General features: G+C 46.4%; 1 protein-coding gene across 1 annotated transcript in view; it reads left to right on the forward strand.

Annotated features, from left to right (window-relative positions):
• Positions 1 to 17,374, forward strand: part of T265_04186 (hypothetical protein) — a gene marked incomplete at both ends in the record, with an annotated part of 31,196 nt that overhangs the window by 137 nt on the left and 13,685 nt on the right. The window contains 6 exon segments of the mRNA XM_009168868.1: positions 78 to 169; positions 181 to 324; positions 2,787 to 2,844; positions 6,223 to 6,614; positions 7,183 to 7,385; positions 16,891 to 17,182. Coding sequence (XP_009167132.1) covers positions 78 to 169; positions 181 to 324; positions 2,787 to 2,844; positions 6,223 to 6,614; positions 7,183 to 7,385; positions 16,891 to 17,182 — 1,181 coding nt within the window.

Below are 17,374 nucleotides of genomic sequence, written 5' to 3' on the forward strand. Positions count from 1 at the left end.
AAGCGCTCTGTTGAACGACTTCTAACAGCGCCGGTGCAAAAGGTCCGCCTGATGCGACGCGCTGGAGTGCAATCCAGGAGGCCTTTGGGGCGTTGAAGTCACCTACCACCAGGAGATGAGTGAAGTGGTAGTTGTAGGAGAGTTGCTCAAGAGTTTGTATGAGGAATTGGTCATCTTTAGGGGGACTCAGGGGCTACGGTAGACCACACCGAGGAGGAGAGAATCGGACCCGCGGAGCGGGCTTTGGACCCACAGTGCATCAGTCTCAACACCGATGTTGCTGCTAATATAGCTTGGTCTGCTGCGTGCACAGAGCGATCCATCGTGAATGAATGTTTTTGTTAGTAATCCTACCGATAATCCGGAACTCTGAGGAGGTGAGCCGGGTCATGGCTGTCTTCTTCGTCTCGTGGGTGACCTGGTAGCGCCTGGGCCGTTTAGTCGTTTGTAAAGTAGCAGTTATATTAATAGTGTACCTGGTCACATCAAGCAACCAAAGTAGGCACCAGCTCAGGGGGCAAGCAGTGCTTTCTACCTCTCCTATGACTTACACTCCGGTTACCCATGTACCTTTGCGAACCCATCCAATCTCCGTGAATTGGACGGTGTCCCGCAGTTGGGCGCTCTGATGGGACGTTTGTCATTGGCGGAGGAAGCAAACACGATGCCATTCCAGTTGGTTGGCTCAAATCAACATTTTGATAAGCAATTCTGCAGTTGTTCCGAATAGTAAATTCTAGTCATTTCTGGTTGTGACTTGCTGAACGGTCGTGCTCCGCCCAATGTGGTATATAAAAAGATATGGCAGCTTCAGACAACCCTGTAAGGAAGGGTTATTAAAAGTGTGTTTATGAAGTTATTACGGAATGTTTCACAAGGTCGTGCTAGAATTTCCGTGAGGTGGTGAGAAGCACCGAGCTGAGGATTCTTAATCCAGATTGGCTGGAATTCCGATCAATCAGGGCATGCCCTCGTTTGGTCCGTAGCCTGCACGTTACACATCCGTCCAGTTGACATGCTCTTCGGTTAATAAGGGCGGCCTGCCTCCGGACGTTTGTCCATTCCCGTTTTGTTCTACACCCACCGAATCCCCACATCTCACCAAATTAGATCTGTGCGGCTGCGGGCTCCTCAACCCCTGCGACTCGCGGATTGCGTTGGTATTGTGTTTAGTGCGTGCGATTTTTCGTGCTTTTCCTCTTTTGCATCACGGTGTGCACCCTTTTCAGTCTGTTTTGACAGCTTGATAACTTATAGTGGCGATTCCATTTTTTGGTATGTGTAAACACCAACCTGTCAAAGATCCAGGTTAAGTGCTACCATTTCTATTTCCTCTTACCTTGCCTAGGGGTGAGATGCTGCAGTCCGCGCTACGCAAACGGTGCGAATAATATTCTGCCAGCTAGCTTGGCCTACGTTTCCATCGATATACTCATTTTACCATTCATTTGACATTTCCGAAGGTAGTGTATGGGGCATCACTTGACGTCGGAAACCTAAGCCCATGTGACCATACCTCATGTTTGCTTCTCAATTCCTCTCATCGAGCTGTGCCGGCATGACTGACTGCTCACGCTAATCACTGGGCGAAGCTTTCTACCTTCTCTGCTATTTTTCCCATAGTCACTAGGAGCCTGCGTCTATAGATGCTAACAGGCTGACATTCCACCAGGCATTCACGGATTCACGGATTGATACACAGAATCGAGGCTTTCGCCCAAGTTTCCCGGGTCGGTTTTGTTCTTGTCGGTCAGTGGCTGTCATTCACCTGAAAGGCGCAAGTGAAAAAAGGGTGTAGCACTGCTCTTTATGTTCTCAGCGCGGGGCAGTATGCTCGCCAGCGCGAGGATTCGCATAAATAAATGTCTAATAGTGCTTTAAATTGGGTTCGAGAAGGAGCGTGTACAACCGTCAGCGGAAGGTCATTCCACGCAGCTACTACCCGAAATGAAAAAAAGTTTTGTCTAATGAATGTGTGTGCCCTGAGCTTGAAGATTTTCTTACTATGTCCTCGCCGCGTGTTTGCTGGGTCAACGGTAAAAAACCTGTTTGCCAAGCTTTGTTCAAACAGGGCGTAAGTAAGAATTAGGTCCCCTCGGAGGCGACGGTACTCCAGGGGAAAGAGATCAAGCATCGTGAGACGCGTTTCGTAGTCCACGGATTTGAGGCCGGCAACCATTCTCGTGGCGGCCCGCTGGACACGCATTGCCACATCCGATTCTAGACTTCGGTTGTCCCAGTCCTTTGGACCTTGATTCGCCGTACTGCCTTTATCCAATTAGGGATTCTGAGTAGTACTTACCAGCCGATTTTCGAACTGTCTTGTTGCGACCTGACCACCGAGTTTTCCCGATGTCAACACGCATGATCTCACTTGATTCTGTACATACCTTCGTTCGTGCCATTTTCACTCTAGTTCAGGCGGAGTCTGCCACCATCAGTTTAGGCGAGAACGTGTAATGCGAAACACGTTACGTTCCTTACCAGTGCAGCGGACTAAATTTCTTGGTTTTCGTTCATCGCCCGGTGAAAATGCTTCTTTAAATCCACTGTGCTTGTATTTTATGGTTTATAGATGCTGTTCACCAAATAATGGGCATCATTAATATCTGAGTTCGTATTTTGAAGTGAATTTGGAAAAAATCTCTCTGTGGGCTATCGTTTTCTTTAGTCGGTTGCCGGGAGGGTCTGTCACAACCGCGAGCAGCATGAAGGTGGCACTTCTGAACTCTTGATATTCAGGCTTTTAGACATGGATCTTATACACTCTTATTATTCTGTTACAGCGTAACTATGTTTTGCATCATCTGAACAACCTACAATCGAGTCTTTCGGTTAAAACTAGTAAGTGGAAGCCTGTAGCCTTAACTGCTTGATCTGCTGGTGAGACAGCTGTTCATTCAATCCAGCGGGAAGAATTTCTCTACGATCCAGATTAAGAAATGGTTGAAGGATCATCGGTGAGTTATAATCGTCTTTGTTACGTAATGCCAATTTTCCTATCTGTGTGTGTTCTTTTTAGATATGCGTTTACCTGCTGGACCCATTTTTGTATAGAGTGGTGTCACAGTTCAGGTGCATCTTCGGCTGCACTTCCATATTATGGCTCTAACAACTGAGTTGTCACGTATCGCAGTTCCTAACCACAAGGCCGGCTTTCACCATCTAAACGTGATCCCACCATCTTTTTGACCGGTTATATTCATTACATGAACCGGTGAAAATTGTTCAGGGTCAGCGGGTAATCGACTTGAGAGCCGCGTTGTCTAACTAACATTATCACGGTATTTAACGCAGTAACTTATCGCGATGGAGTTGTTTTTAATGAAAAATATCAAGCACCGCTCTGATGTTTCTATCAGACTCATGCACTACTTCGAAATGTTGTGTGCGGGCGCACCGATCCTTCCTATATTATCTGCGCGCAGTGGTTACATTTTCGGCGAGAAAAGCAGTGTGTTTTACTGTTTACAGAACGCTGGTGTCATATAGGAGTCGGAGTAACTTGACAAAGTTATCTCACTCGGTGGTGGATTAAGTAAAATGTATTTCGAACTATGCATCCCGTCTTAGTTCGTGACTGAAGAACTGGGGTTGCTGGAACCACCTCACGTTTGTTCGTCTGTAGCTAGTGTTTGCTTGAACATCCACGAGTTTGCGCGAATTCCTCTGTAGGCTGTTTTTGCACTTCACTTTAGTCGTTTGGATTGTATCAGCAGTTTAGACCTGGTATTGTTCATGGGGAACAGTAACTCAGAATGTTGCAGTTTTCCAACAGCTGTATACCTACATCCTGAGCATGTGCTCAAGTGTCTATGTTATCACGCAACCTTTTCCTTTCTCTTAATTTTTAAGAGAGCATGTGCTTTCACATCTCGTCACAGTGGTGCCGGTTTCCCTAATTGCCGTCACAAAGTAATAGTGTCAAGCGCATAACTTTCTTGACTTACGATGCTCATCGTTGGAGGATAAAATGTCTGTTTAGTAGAAAATTGAACAAAGGAACTGTTTACCAAGGTCGAAAGTTACCTGAGTGTCCGCCTGACTCTATGCATCCGAAAGCTGTAATGTACACCTCTTTCTATGAATCTATTACAGTCCCATTCAACATCGTACAACGATATTCCGCCCTCTTTCTGATGGATACAAGTAGTGGGCACTAAGTACTGTTCTAAGCATCTCCGCTTTTAGTCAATCACCGATTGCTTTCTTCTTTTTCGCGACGATGTTCATCTTATGCGCATCAAGGAACCAACTACGTATCTTTTCGTCAAGGGGATGGTATAGACTCTACCTCGGGTTAGGCGTTTACTTTACTCTACCGTTTTGTGAGCAATGCTTTGTTCCAATGGTGACGTGCACCGCGTAGCTCTTCGGTATTTCTGTTCTTCGAATCTTGAGAGGAAATTATCTCCGTCGTAAACGAAATCTACAGCAAGTAACTGAAAAGCTAAGTGTTCACGCATTCGTTTGATGTGTCTGATTACACAGGAACAACCCATCTCGCATTTGTTCATGATTAGATGCAAGAGGATCGGCCGTGTTTTGCTCTGATCATGGCCCTCGCTACTAGTGTAATGGTGTGTGCTACTGATGAGATATGCGAGTAGTCTGTGGTTTGGTGCCCAAGCGTCGCCCCCGCATCTGATGAAAGGTTAAGTTTATTATGGAAATTGTGGAACTGCTCTGCAGTGTTCGCTTACCATTGTGTAATAATCAATGAATATCCAGGAAAGTTTAAGATGGCTGTGAGAACGTCCAGTTTTTAAAGAATATGTGCATATGAGATGTTTACTCTCTCGTCTAATGATTTGTAACTGTTTAGTTCATATTTGCTAATAAAGGACTTCGCAGTGAAGGACTTTCCTCCTTTTCCCATTACCCAATTATTGTTGGGGATCTTATAGACAATTATGGGTTGGTGTGGGCTCGGAGGTTTTTACCAAGATGGAACGTTGAATGAGTTTAGAACATTTCCTGAGATTCTTGCTAGTATTTACGGTCTTGGATTGTTGGCTGTGCTACAGTTGTGCATTGAGAAGGCAACCCAAGTAAACCGTTCCTTAACCTTAAATTTGCTCCCACTTTTCTGGCTTCCCAGCTCTACGTGTTTACTGGTTTGATTCTAGTTACGCATCTTGTGGACCCCGTTTTGTGGTGAACTATGGTCGTTCTGCTATCGCTAATCACAGTCACAGCAGCATCTTAATCCCAGCTCTATCTCTTCTCTCATCTAACCATTTTAGTCTCAGTCGCTCAGCGAATGGATGACTAATCTGCCTAGCGAAGTTACCCTGCAACCTCTCAATCGGCTGGCTATTCCAGGTAACATTTCCTTCTGCACTTTATTTAAGCTGATAGCGAGTGGGTCACTGTCTTCCAGGGAACTAATAACGATCAGCCTCGCTCTTCAGTAACGTCAACCTCGTTGATCACCGTTGTCTTCGACCTCATCTTTTCCCGTCCTCGCTGAGACAAAAATCAGGCAGCAATGATCATGCAGATCTCCAATTTATTGGTCATTCTTTACACCTTTGCTTCCTTTTTTGCGCCTGCACTTGTTTTCCTCTCCACATCTTTCCTTCGTATCAATAGCAGCCTTTTTATCTGTTGGGTGTCGACCACTGGCATAGTCACAATCCGACCCCACCGTCGAGCTTTGTTGAACTTTGTATCCTCAGGTGATTTAAATATCCATATCTCCGGCTGGATGACTTTTCCACTGCCCACTGAAGCAGCCGACCATCAAGATTTCGGCTCTTTATTAAGCTTTGTTTATTTCCTACCCGAATCACGTACCGCCACGGTGGCTCACCGCAAGACAGTTCTTGCCGTAGCAACCGATCCCTCATCATACTCAGTGGACTCATCTACTCCATTGGTTCTCCTGTCTGTGCCCATTTAACCCCCGCTGTGAAAAGTCGTTCAGCTGTAATACCCTTTCGTTGTCTAACTGCCATGCCACCCGAAGGAAGCACGAGGGCCGGGATACTGCCAGGTTTCCCAAGCCTAGACAGGAGAAGTCGAGATAGAGAGGTTTGGTTCGAACCACGGACCTTTTAGTCAGTACATTCGTGCTCTAACCACTGAGACATCACACTATCTAGCCGGGAGCTGTATAAACCACATTCATTTTTTACTTAAGGCAACAATTTCGTACGACGTGAGGACTATATGTGAGAAGACACAAATAATAATCTGTCCTTATCTTACCTCATCTAGGTAGCCATGACTCGTTCACCTCTGCTATCACCAATGACTCCGTACCCTCACCGGATGGCGATGTTTACAGTGTGGTACGTAACCTGCCTCAGAACATTGCTGGTCCAATGCTACGTCCATGGACCACCACTCAACGATTGAACATGATTGATCAGCTCCGTGCCGGGATTCGCTACTTGGATTTGCGTGTTGCTGTGCGTTTTGTTAGGAATAAAGGTGATGTATTCTACCTTGTCCATGGTCAGTATGTTTGTCCAATGGTGGATGCACTGCGACCAGTGGCCGAGTTCCTGCGTGAACATCCACAAGAAATACTTTTATTGGATTGCAACCACTGCTACGAATTCGAGACAGATAAGCACTTGACGGCTTTTGAGGATGCCGTACTTGATGTAAGTGATTTGATTGCCGATATGCTGGTTTCTTTACTGGTGAAGGCATTGTGGTTGTTTACATCGAATGTTCCTGCCGTTAAGCGATGCTTACCTTGAGTGGGCGAGACTGCCTTTGTTGCGATCTCTCTAGCGCTTAATATCCTATCCATACTTTCGTCTTTGTCAGGACCTGTTGAACTCAAGGGGTGATAGACCGGAACAGAATGGTTGGTTGATACGGTTCGCTTCCGTCGTTGCTATCTTCCTTCTCAGTAGTGATTCTGTCCAGTTACAGATCCAACACACGAATCAGCTTCTATTTAAACAACCTATTATTTCACTTCTGAGTTTCTGCTATTTGCTAAAAAGGTCATTAATGTACTTGTAGTTTTTGAACATTTCTGCATCAGGGTCGTAGGACGACGGAGTCTCAGCTTTGTGGGACTACGGAAATTATGTTCGGTGAGGCTTTCCTAAATATTGGACTGGATAATTGCATCAACTACTATTATTCTTGAGAAGCACGTTTAGTGAAAGTTGAAGCCTTTTCACTCGAAACCGAAGCTCTTTTTATCTCCCAATGCAGGTTCTTGGCCAATATCTTTATCCTGTTCAAGATACCGTACCCACCTTGGAGCAGTTATGGAAATCTGGAAAACAGGTTTTGTTTTTCTCTTGCTTGCACTGCATGGGGAGTGGGAAATTTTGGCCTGGACGACGTATGGTTTCATTGTGGCCCAATACCGTTCACGTGGAGGAAATGCTTCAGTTTCTCGACAAGCACTACGGGTAGGTGCTGCTTCCCTATGGTTTTCTGCGAAATTTTCTCCGTTCTTTGCAAAGTCCGATCTGGATTTTGGTAGGCGTTGGCTAGTCCGTGTCTACCACATTTCACGGTCTGTTCGCACGCTCACTTTCACTTAACGTCTGCTGATTCGTCGCTTCAAGTTATGTTGGTGACTGGCTGAGATATTTCCTTGAGGTTTAAGCAGCGCTACCGTTCGATCTGATATCGAGTACTTGAGTACGCCTGGTGACACCGTGCCACAGGCCAAATTCCCAGCACTATACAAAGATGTGGCATGGTGGTATTATTAGTGCACAGGTGATGATAGTCATAATACAAATCAGAAGGTGAATGTGCACTAATAGAAGTTTTTAACATGGTTGCGACACGTATAAAAATGAATACAATGCGAAATGGGAGCAAGTCAAAAAGGAACTTATCGTATGTGAGAGTTTCTTGGTGAAAGTCCGGACGGCGGTAACGTGTTTTCTCCGCAGTTTGGCTGCTACACGTGTTCCATGATTGTCCGTGGACTTGTGGAGAGGTTTACGTCCTGCTCCCTGCGCGCGCGCGAGTCTGTGTGTCTTGACTGGGTTCGGTTTGCCTTTATGTAGGTCCCAGTGCGTGTATGTGGGCGCGTCGGCACATGAGTGGTTGCTACGCTGACTAGGCGGTGCAGACAATCGATGTCCGATGTGTCAGCTTAATGCGACGTGTTTGTGCGTATGAGAAAATAGACAAGCCTCGCGATCCAGTGAGCGACTTTGAGTTGAACAGTCAAGTATATGGGTGACTCGGTCGCTACAGTATGCGTTCACATCTGATGGTGAAGCATTTGGAGGAGACTCATGGGACAAAAAGCCCAACTCCAACCAGGATTCTGTGTTCGTCAGAACTCTAACCATTGACCAACCCGGTATGAGAGACCCTGTGAGTGTCGCGGGGACAACCCTTACTATAGGTCAATGGGCCGCTGAGGTGCGCAAACCGTCACACCACGGTAAGGTCCAGTCTCTTCGTGACGGTCACTACGACTAGCAGTGGCACACAGATTTCCAAAACACCGGATAATCATGAGCTTGAAGAACACCAGAACACTGGTGGATCGTGAAGTCCCAGGAGATGGAAAAAGCTTTCATTGCAGATAACAGTAGTTGGTTCAACAAACTGACCAAGACAAAACAAGTGTCAGCGAAACAATATGCGAGGAGGACGGAACGGTAATTCCTTATAAAGTCATCTTGAGCGATGGGCTGGACACTTTAAAGCATGGTTCAGCCGGCCACCTTCAACACCCTCTCTGGAGGAGCCTAAAGAGCCGGGAGAGAACATCGACACAAGCCCGAGGTCAACAATAGAACTCCTGCGTGAGATATCACTCCTCCAAGGCGACAAGGCACCTGACGTGAATGGTCTGCACCTTCCAAGGGTGGTGGAGCCTCGGTGAGAAGTCTGACAACCGTACTACGGAAGATTTGGGACGAAAACAGGGTGCTAGTGGAATGGACAACTGGTGCTCTATTCTAGGCCTGGCTGGTGATTCCACTTCAAAAAGTGCGCAAGAATGTCGCGCTGAACGTATCGTGGTATTTCAGACACTATCTGGCATTATTTTACCTTGACTGCTACTGCTGACGTCTCCCTTCTTTCTCTTTCGCATAGTTCTTCCCCCTTCTCCCCACCCCATCAATGCCTCTCTACATACAGGCCCAGCACTTGAGACTGATGACTCCGTTCGTCTTGCATCGGTTTTGCGTGCAACATCTGCTCATAACATGGCGACATCTTCATGTATCTCGAAATCAATCTTCAAGCCTACGTTCAGGTCTGTCTGGCCGCCTTCAATATTCGCACTCTGAAGCAATCAGGACAACAAGCTGCTCCTTCTCTCACACTGCACTCGCTTGATAGTAATGTGTGTTGCGTCTCTGAAACAGGAATTCAAGGTGCTAGCACAGTGGTTGAGCTAACCGCCTCACCACTCTCCATTCGCTTCCGGCTACGTACCGGTGGTGATCCAGGGGCTGCTGCGGCCGAATGTGCAGGGGTTGGTATCGCCCTAAGTTGTCGGGCGGAAGGATACTTGCTTGACTGGATACCTGTTGATAGTTGCTTCTGTGCGGTCTGTCTGGCAACGTCTTTGGAGGAGTATCAGCGGGAAGTTGGTCGATGTCTCTTTATCCTGTCGGCTTACGCCCCAACCGCCTGTAGCTCCGACGCCGTCAAAGGCAGGTTTTACCGCGTCTTGGATGCCCTGTTGCGGTGAGGTAAAAGCTCAAATTTGGTAGTGGTAGCCGAAGATCTGAGTGCACAAGTGGGCAGGATTAGTGTATCTGACACTCAATCAGAAGGTGCACGTGGTTTGGATTCAGTACGTACAGAAAATGGTGAACGGTTGCTTCAGCTGTGTGCTGATTGCAGGCTGCTTTTATACAGTACTAACTTCCGAAATAGCCGAAATCGTCTGGCCGCATGGTGTCCTGCAACGGCATAACGGCCACGAACTCAAATCGATCACAGTGCCATGTTACCGATGGTGTGGATCAATAACTGAACGCCGGTCGTTTTTGATCACATTTGTGGATTCTGACCACGCACTCGTTCGGAGTCGTTTCCCCTACGCTTTCCAGGGTCACGTAAAATGCGGACAAACCGCTTGGTAACTGGGAGACTGTCAGATCCGGATGTTAGACGAATTTACCATGATCGTCTTCTGGAGTCTTCCAAATGTTCCACCACCAGATGTGTGTTCATACCACCATGCCACATCTTTGTATAGTGCTGGGAATTTTACCTGTGGCGCGGCACCACCAGGCGCATTCGAGTACTGGATATCGAACCGAACGGTCTCGCTGCTTAAATCTCGGAGAAATATCTCAGCCGGTCCCCGACACAACTTGATGCGGCGAATCATCAAACCTCTAGTGAAAGGGAGCGTGTGAGCCGACCGTGAGGTGTGGTGGACCGAAAACTGAGAGGTTGGAACAGGCCCAGGAGGCCGGTTCCGTGCGGAGATTATTTCAGTTGATCCTTTGCGACTTGACTCCGGAAACCAAATTTGAGCGAAACCATCAAGGATTGGAAAGGTATAACCAACTTAAGTAAGGAAGAATGTCACGGCTGTTGGCCTGAATGCTTCGATCAATAATTGTTGTGGCCACTAAATGCCACTCATCCGGAGCCCACAGTTGACGTAGAACATTGGACGGTGAACGTGGAACCACCTACGGCCTCGGAGGTTTACCACTGCATATGACCTCTCAAGCGCTGCCGAGTTTCTGGTCCGGATGTCCTCCCATCCTCGTTGTTCAAAGATGAGGGTGAATTCCTCCGTCGACGCTTGTCTGATCTGTTTGCTTGCATTTGGGAAAAGGAATCTCTCCCAGACAACTGGGTTGAGTCGGTTGTATTGCCAAGTTTCAAAAGCGGGCTCGTAGTGTGTGGTAGCCACATGGGATCAGTTTGGCCCCGGCCGTAACGAGACTGTTAGTGTCATTTGTGTTTCTTCTCCTTACGGTGGCTCGCGAGACACTGACTCGAGAGCAACAAGCGGGATCTCGGCCTGATAGGGGTTGCGTTGACCAATTCTTCGTAATCCGTGACGGGCGAGATGGCCCAAGTGGTTAGTGCGCGAATTTACTGACCGGAATGTCCGTGGTTGGAACCCGACCTCTGCCTCTCGACTTCCCCTGTCTAGGCTTGGGCAACCTGGCAGTATCCCAGCCCTCGTGCTTCCTTCGGGTGGCATGGCAGCTAGGCACCGAAAGGGTGCTACAGCTGAACGATTTTTTTTTAAAAGAACGCCATACGAATAAGCGACCCACAGTTGTAGTCTTCCTAGATTTCCAAAGCGCATTCGACTCGGTTTACCGGTGTGTTCTTGATGCTCTCGCCCATCAAGGAATGCCCCACAAGCTCGTGAATATAATAATTTCTTTGTATTTTCGGACTCCCGGACGTGAGAGTATACGGCGAACTCTCCAAAAGCTTCCGTACACAGAGCAATGCCCTTCAGGGATGTCCACTCTCTCCATCCCTATTTATCTTCGCGATCGATGTAATCGTGAGACAAACGCTGAGAGGTTTCCCAAACCCTAGGGTTCAAATAGCCTGTGACGAAAACCTTTTCGGTCTGAAATATGCAGATGACATCGTTCTCGTCTTTAAGGAGGAGAAGGCGCGGGTGCTTTTGGATGAACTGATTAAAGTCACCACGTCCTTTGGTATACACCTTGCACCCATGTCATGTTACTGGACATGCAGTCACTTAACACGCCTTTTACAATCCATGGAGAGGTACTGAAATTTGTGGAGTGTTTTACATATCTTGTAAGTTGTATTAGTCCTGATTTTAGTGTGACAGATGAGGTCAATGCACGAATCTGCAAGGCTCGGGTCGCGTTTGATAATTTGAGACACCTACAGCGTCAGAATGGTTTATCCCTGAATCTCAAGGGACGGATGTATCAAGCTACACAGTGCGGGCTTTTTCGTTTTCTGAAGAGCGTACTGTTTTCCATGCCCAACTCAGAGAGGTGACCAATCTTTGACCTGGCAGAGGGGTATGACCAAGATCACGAAAGGTTTTGATGCTGTCGGTACTACTCTCCTACCAGGATGGGGCCGCGTGATCCCCACTGCGCCTGGTTGGAGACATTGCATCTCTCAGGTTTATCAAGACACCCTCAAAAGTGGTTGTGAGTTGTTTCATTGGAAATATCGAGATCAGGTTACCTGTTGATAAGAATACATTATATTGCTACGAAATATCAACATTACTAAGGACCGTGACGTAACGCGTTCAGTGATTGTGTCCATAAGCACGGTCTTAGGCTTTGTGAGTGCAAAGCACATGCCGAAAGACAAGATGAATTCGGTCACTCCATCCAAAAACACGTGTCTTCAACTCATCTCCAAAGGTTGAAATGAAGTCACCTGCATATCCCAGGTTGACAAGGTTTTCGTCAGCAGCTATTGGAACACTAGGGTTTTGAAGGCCTTCAATTTTTCGTCTGGTATCATTAATATAGGAGTGGAGAGAGTGGACGTCATTGATGCACACCACTTTCTGTACGTAAGATTTTTGAGGACTCTCCTGTTATGGTCATACACGCCGGGAATTCTGAAAATACAAAGAACCTACTATGTTCGCAAACTTCCGGGGCACTCCTTGCTGAGTAAGCGTGAACATACCGACTAACTGAGCCGAATGGGCCAGGAATAGTAATACTTTGGGTCGTTTATACGTATGGCGCTTAAAGACCTGACGGAGTGTGAATGTTTGGCCAACAGAACCCCTATCAGTCCGGAATCTCGCTTGCTGCTCTCGAATCAGTGCTCAACGAGCCACTTTAAGGCGACAAGGGACTAGTGACACCAACAGTCTTGTTACGCCTTGAGTCAAGCTTATCCACCTGTGATAACCGTGCTCACTATGAGCCCCTTTCTGAAAATGGACACTGTGATCACTTCTCTTTAGTTGTCTGGGACAGTTTTCTTTCCCAGATGCACGTTAATAGATCAGGCAAGCGCTGACTGAGGAACAGTGCAGGTGGCAGGTCATCCGGACCAGCAGCTTGGAAGTCCTTACAGTCATGAACCTCCGATGCCATACGGGGTTCCAGGTCCATCTTCCAGGGCTCTCATTCAGTTGTAGGATCTAAGCAAGTGGTATCTGGTAGGTACGAGGATTATTTTTCGAAACCCTTGACCCATCAATCAAGGTTTCCTTTATTCAAGATTGTCGCGCCCCCTTTTAATTTTTGACGGTTTCGTTCACAGAGGCTCTCGGGACATCCCCGGTCATCTGAAATTTCTGGTCATTCCCGGCTCTGTTGATCTGTTTCATTTCCTCAGCTTTCTGTGTATACCGAGTTTCAGTGAACGTCGAACTGAATACTGTTCAATCCGTCGGGCTGAATCCTGTTTGGGATCAGCGAGAACATTTCCCAGAGATTCAAGCAGTTCCACTACTCCTTTTGATATCCAGTGTTCGAGTGGACCTGTTAGCGCCGGGCGGTACTGTGCAGCACTATCCACATATGACGGTGGGGCGGTTGGAAGAGAGTCCAAAAAGCCTAATCTAACTTTTGGATCTGTCAGCCTCCCAGTTGCTAAGCCACTTGTCCGCACCTTATTCGACTATGGGAAACGAATGGAGAGGCCTCTCCGGTCGAACACAAATGTGTCATTCAGTTACTGATCCGCACTGTCAGTAGCTGATAGCGATTTGGTCATTCTAGGTTTGCGGTTGACACCGCAGAGTTGGTGGAGGGCACCATGCGGCCATACGACTTCGGTTATTTCGGAAGTTAGTGCTGCATAAAACGGTCCATGGTCAGCACAGCTGCAGCGTTCGTTCCCCAGTGTCTGTGCTTACCGAGTCCAATCCAAGTCGATTACCCAAATGAGCCTGAGATGCGCTAAAACTACCTACCTTTGAACTCAGACTCTCCAGGCGACAACAACGATATTTGAGCTTTTAGCCCGCCACAAGAAGGTATCGACAAACAAAAATTGTCTTTGGTCGTTTTGGAACTACAGCCTGTCGGAGCGCAAGCACACAGGACACAGCAAGTGACCAGATCCCTGCTAGTGAGACTCTTTCACGGATGTTTTCACACGGGCCACACAGAGGCGATTATCAATGGGTATCCAGTCAGGTAAGGATCCTTCCGTCTGGTAACTTAGAAAGTAGCTTAAGAAATGATTCGGACCACTTCTCAAAGCAACTGGTTGAGACAGCGTCTTTCTAAATGCCGTGAATATTCTGCTCTGATTCGCGATCCGAATCAACGCAGTATTACACAGCTGATTCGTCATGATTGTCTTCGTTCAAGTCAATGCGTTCATTGGCAACTGCAGACTTTACTGATGCATTAAGTATTAAAATAAGTATGCTCTTTTCCGATAAATTCTATAGAAAACTCCTCTTCCTATCTGTTACGAATATTTTCTCTGTCTTTGATTTGTCTAAATGGTACTTTAATGGTTTGTGTAACACAACTTTTCAACCACCCACTTTAGAAGCTTTCTGATCGTTAATATAACCTATCTGCTTTATGCATGCTCAGTGACACCTTGCGACAAGTCAGGAAAGTTGAATTCGTTACCAAAGTGCAGCTCCGTGTGACGGTGAGATCTGCTTAGCCTGCAGCCACAAACACCCATTTGTTAACTGAACCACAGATTCCCCATACAGTTTTCATAGGGCTGTCTGATGTTTGCCTTTTATTGTGCAGTGGGCGAGCCTAATACCAGCATACGAAAACATCCAAGGTCACACATCTATATGGTGTTCCCTCGAATATGGCACATCCTAAATGCGCACTCTTCGTGAAAGCCCTGTAACTTCCGGCCGTAGCGTTCTTTCGCACTTCTCTTGTAGAGGAGACATCAAGGAAAATATACGGTAGGTATTTATACAGTTATTTGCAACTTGTTCTGGTGTTGATGGAAAATTCAAGAAAGTATCAGATGAATCATCCCTGTAGGTAGTGTACGATGGAGAACAATATTCCCATGCCTTACCAACTGAAGCACGAGGCGACTTTTATGCAGTACCTTCAGTTGAAGATTATTCTAGACGAGAAACTCGGATGATATTCCGTTGATTCTCACTTTAACGCCAGTTTGAAAATGAGTGTGACTGTACTTACGTACAATTTAATGTCGTTTGATGAACCAAGATTGACCGAATTCCAAGAACTACATCTACCTGATGAGCCCCAGAAAAGGTAAAACCGGTAGTGGGCTGTCAGACAGTTTTCAGGAACCTGATAGGTAGTGTTGGGTCAGTACAGAATTGTCTGCGAAAATAACGGAAGTATAACTGAGTGTAATCACGTCAGGTATCAAGTAACATTGGTAGAACTTTGGTGACATTCCCAGTGTAGTGTTCAATAGTCTTTCGAGAGAGAAAAACCACGGATCATCACTGAAAACCAAATTGTGCAGCTTTTCACTAGGTAGCTTCTCTCGCACGGACAGACCCTAATGTTTTAGTTTCAGCGTGTATTTCTTGTCCACTCGTGAGATAATGCAAACGAGTCGAATCTTAACTGTGGCTTCTGTACTTGCTATGTAGATGATGCAACTAACAACAGCACTTTCACATTGATGTCTAACTGGAAGGGACTAGATGAGAGCGCCTCAGTCCCCAGTGTCTTACCTGGGCGCGGCCACTTATACGGTACTACTGATACCGAACCACTATCGGACTGGCTTCTTGGTTTGGCCCTCTTCAGTATTATTCCTATCCTTGGTGGTAATTATAGTAACCAGTCATGCCAATGTGTGCTATGATTACGAGTTAGGATTGCCTAGCAAAACACTAATTGGTTCGTCTTATCAGAGCAAACAACCAATCAAATTAAGTTGGACAGAGACTTTGACCGCCTAATTAGGAATACGTGTAGTAGACTTAGTCCGTCACTACCTAGATGCGAATGTAAAAACTAGGTAGTCTGGTGCTTCACAATCTTGTAGGCACACAATTCAAGCTGTTATACCGTGCAATCAAATCTGTATCCAACAATATTCCTATGGTGGTTATATGTCCATAAACGTCAGATTAATGTGATGTCATGATGAGAAGGTGAGGGTGGGAGCACGCACGATAAGTAGTGTTCACCATGTGCGACACACTGTGGACAGGAACGCATCACTGCGGGGTGACGAAATTTCGCGATAGGCCTGCCTACTACTGGACTGATGTTCCTCTGTTAAATAGGATCCTTTAGATCACAACAATGTGGGAGGATAAGAATAGCAGGTAACATTCAACGTTTGCACATCTTGCTTTCTAATAGCCGTGTGTGTTTGTGTGCTTCCACTGCCATAGTCCACGAGGCAAGGTTAGGAACAAACGTGACCGTTGATGTAATCGTGATTTACCTGACGTCAGTACGAAGCGTCAGTTTTTAAAAAAGTAGATTTGTACGTCCATTTGTCCGTCACCTGTGCACTGTGGTCCAAAAGTGTGTGAAATGGTACTATCCCGCACGATCTATCCGTTTTTTAATACTCCAGCCTTTTTCATTTCCATGCTTTCACTATGATCTTTTCAGTTACCATGCAAACTTCGTCTAGGTTTGTGAACTTGCATAGTCTTACAGCGTTTGTTTTTCTGCTCTGATCTTGTTAGTGGTGACCGATGGACTCAAATAAGGGCTCCCTTGTCTATATCTTTTGTGACCCGACTCTATTTTACAAATTTCAAATGCTTTATCTCCAAACTTTACCCATTCCAATATACTGGTCCTCCAGTTCCGATATAATACGGACGCCAATTCACTATTGGTTGTCCAATTCATTTTCAAACTCAGGGCAAAAATGTGCTCTACACCACTTGTGCAATTGACTGTCGGGTTTCGTTTTTACTCCTGAGCCGATCGAGATTACGGTGACCGTTTTTGGGACGTATGAGTGGAAACCCAAATGTAGTTGTGCAGTGTGTTTCCATTGATGCTGAGTTCAAAACCCCTCTTGTTTTTCCCCCAATTTCAGACCACAGTTCGTTCAAAACCCGAACAACTTCTACGTTTATCAAGGTGTTCTCACTCCCACACCGGACTACATCCTTCGTAATCTTACTGGCTCTCTGAGACAGTTGGCGAAACGGGCTGGTGCGGAGTTCAGTCGATGGATCCAAGCTCCGGACCGACTCGCTGGTCCACATGGGCTTAATATCACTCTGATGGACTATGTTGTGACTGATTTCCCGGACTACGCTGAGAATGTGATATATTTGAATTACAAAACCTGGGCAAAAAATTCTGCGATGCCAACTTTTTCAAGGGTGTCCATTGACAGCTGTGATATGGCTTAAATAACTTCTGAATTTCCTGTACTCGCAAGCCTTCTGACTTAATCGTGCTAAAATAAAATACTTTCGCGTGATGTGAATTCGGTTCCATCCATTACAGGCATCCTGCCAGGAATTTTATCGCATAATGGCTACTCGATTATATCTGGGGATTTAGATGCCTAT

Source organism: Opisthorchis viverrini (assembly GCF_000715545.1).
Source record: "Opisthorchis viverrini unplaced genomic scaffold opera_v5_66, whole genome shotgun sequence".
Taxonomy (NCBI): domain Eukaryota; kingdom Metazoa; phylum Platyhelminthes; class Trematoda; order Opisthorchiida; family Opisthorchiidae; genus Opisthorchis; species Opisthorchis viverrini.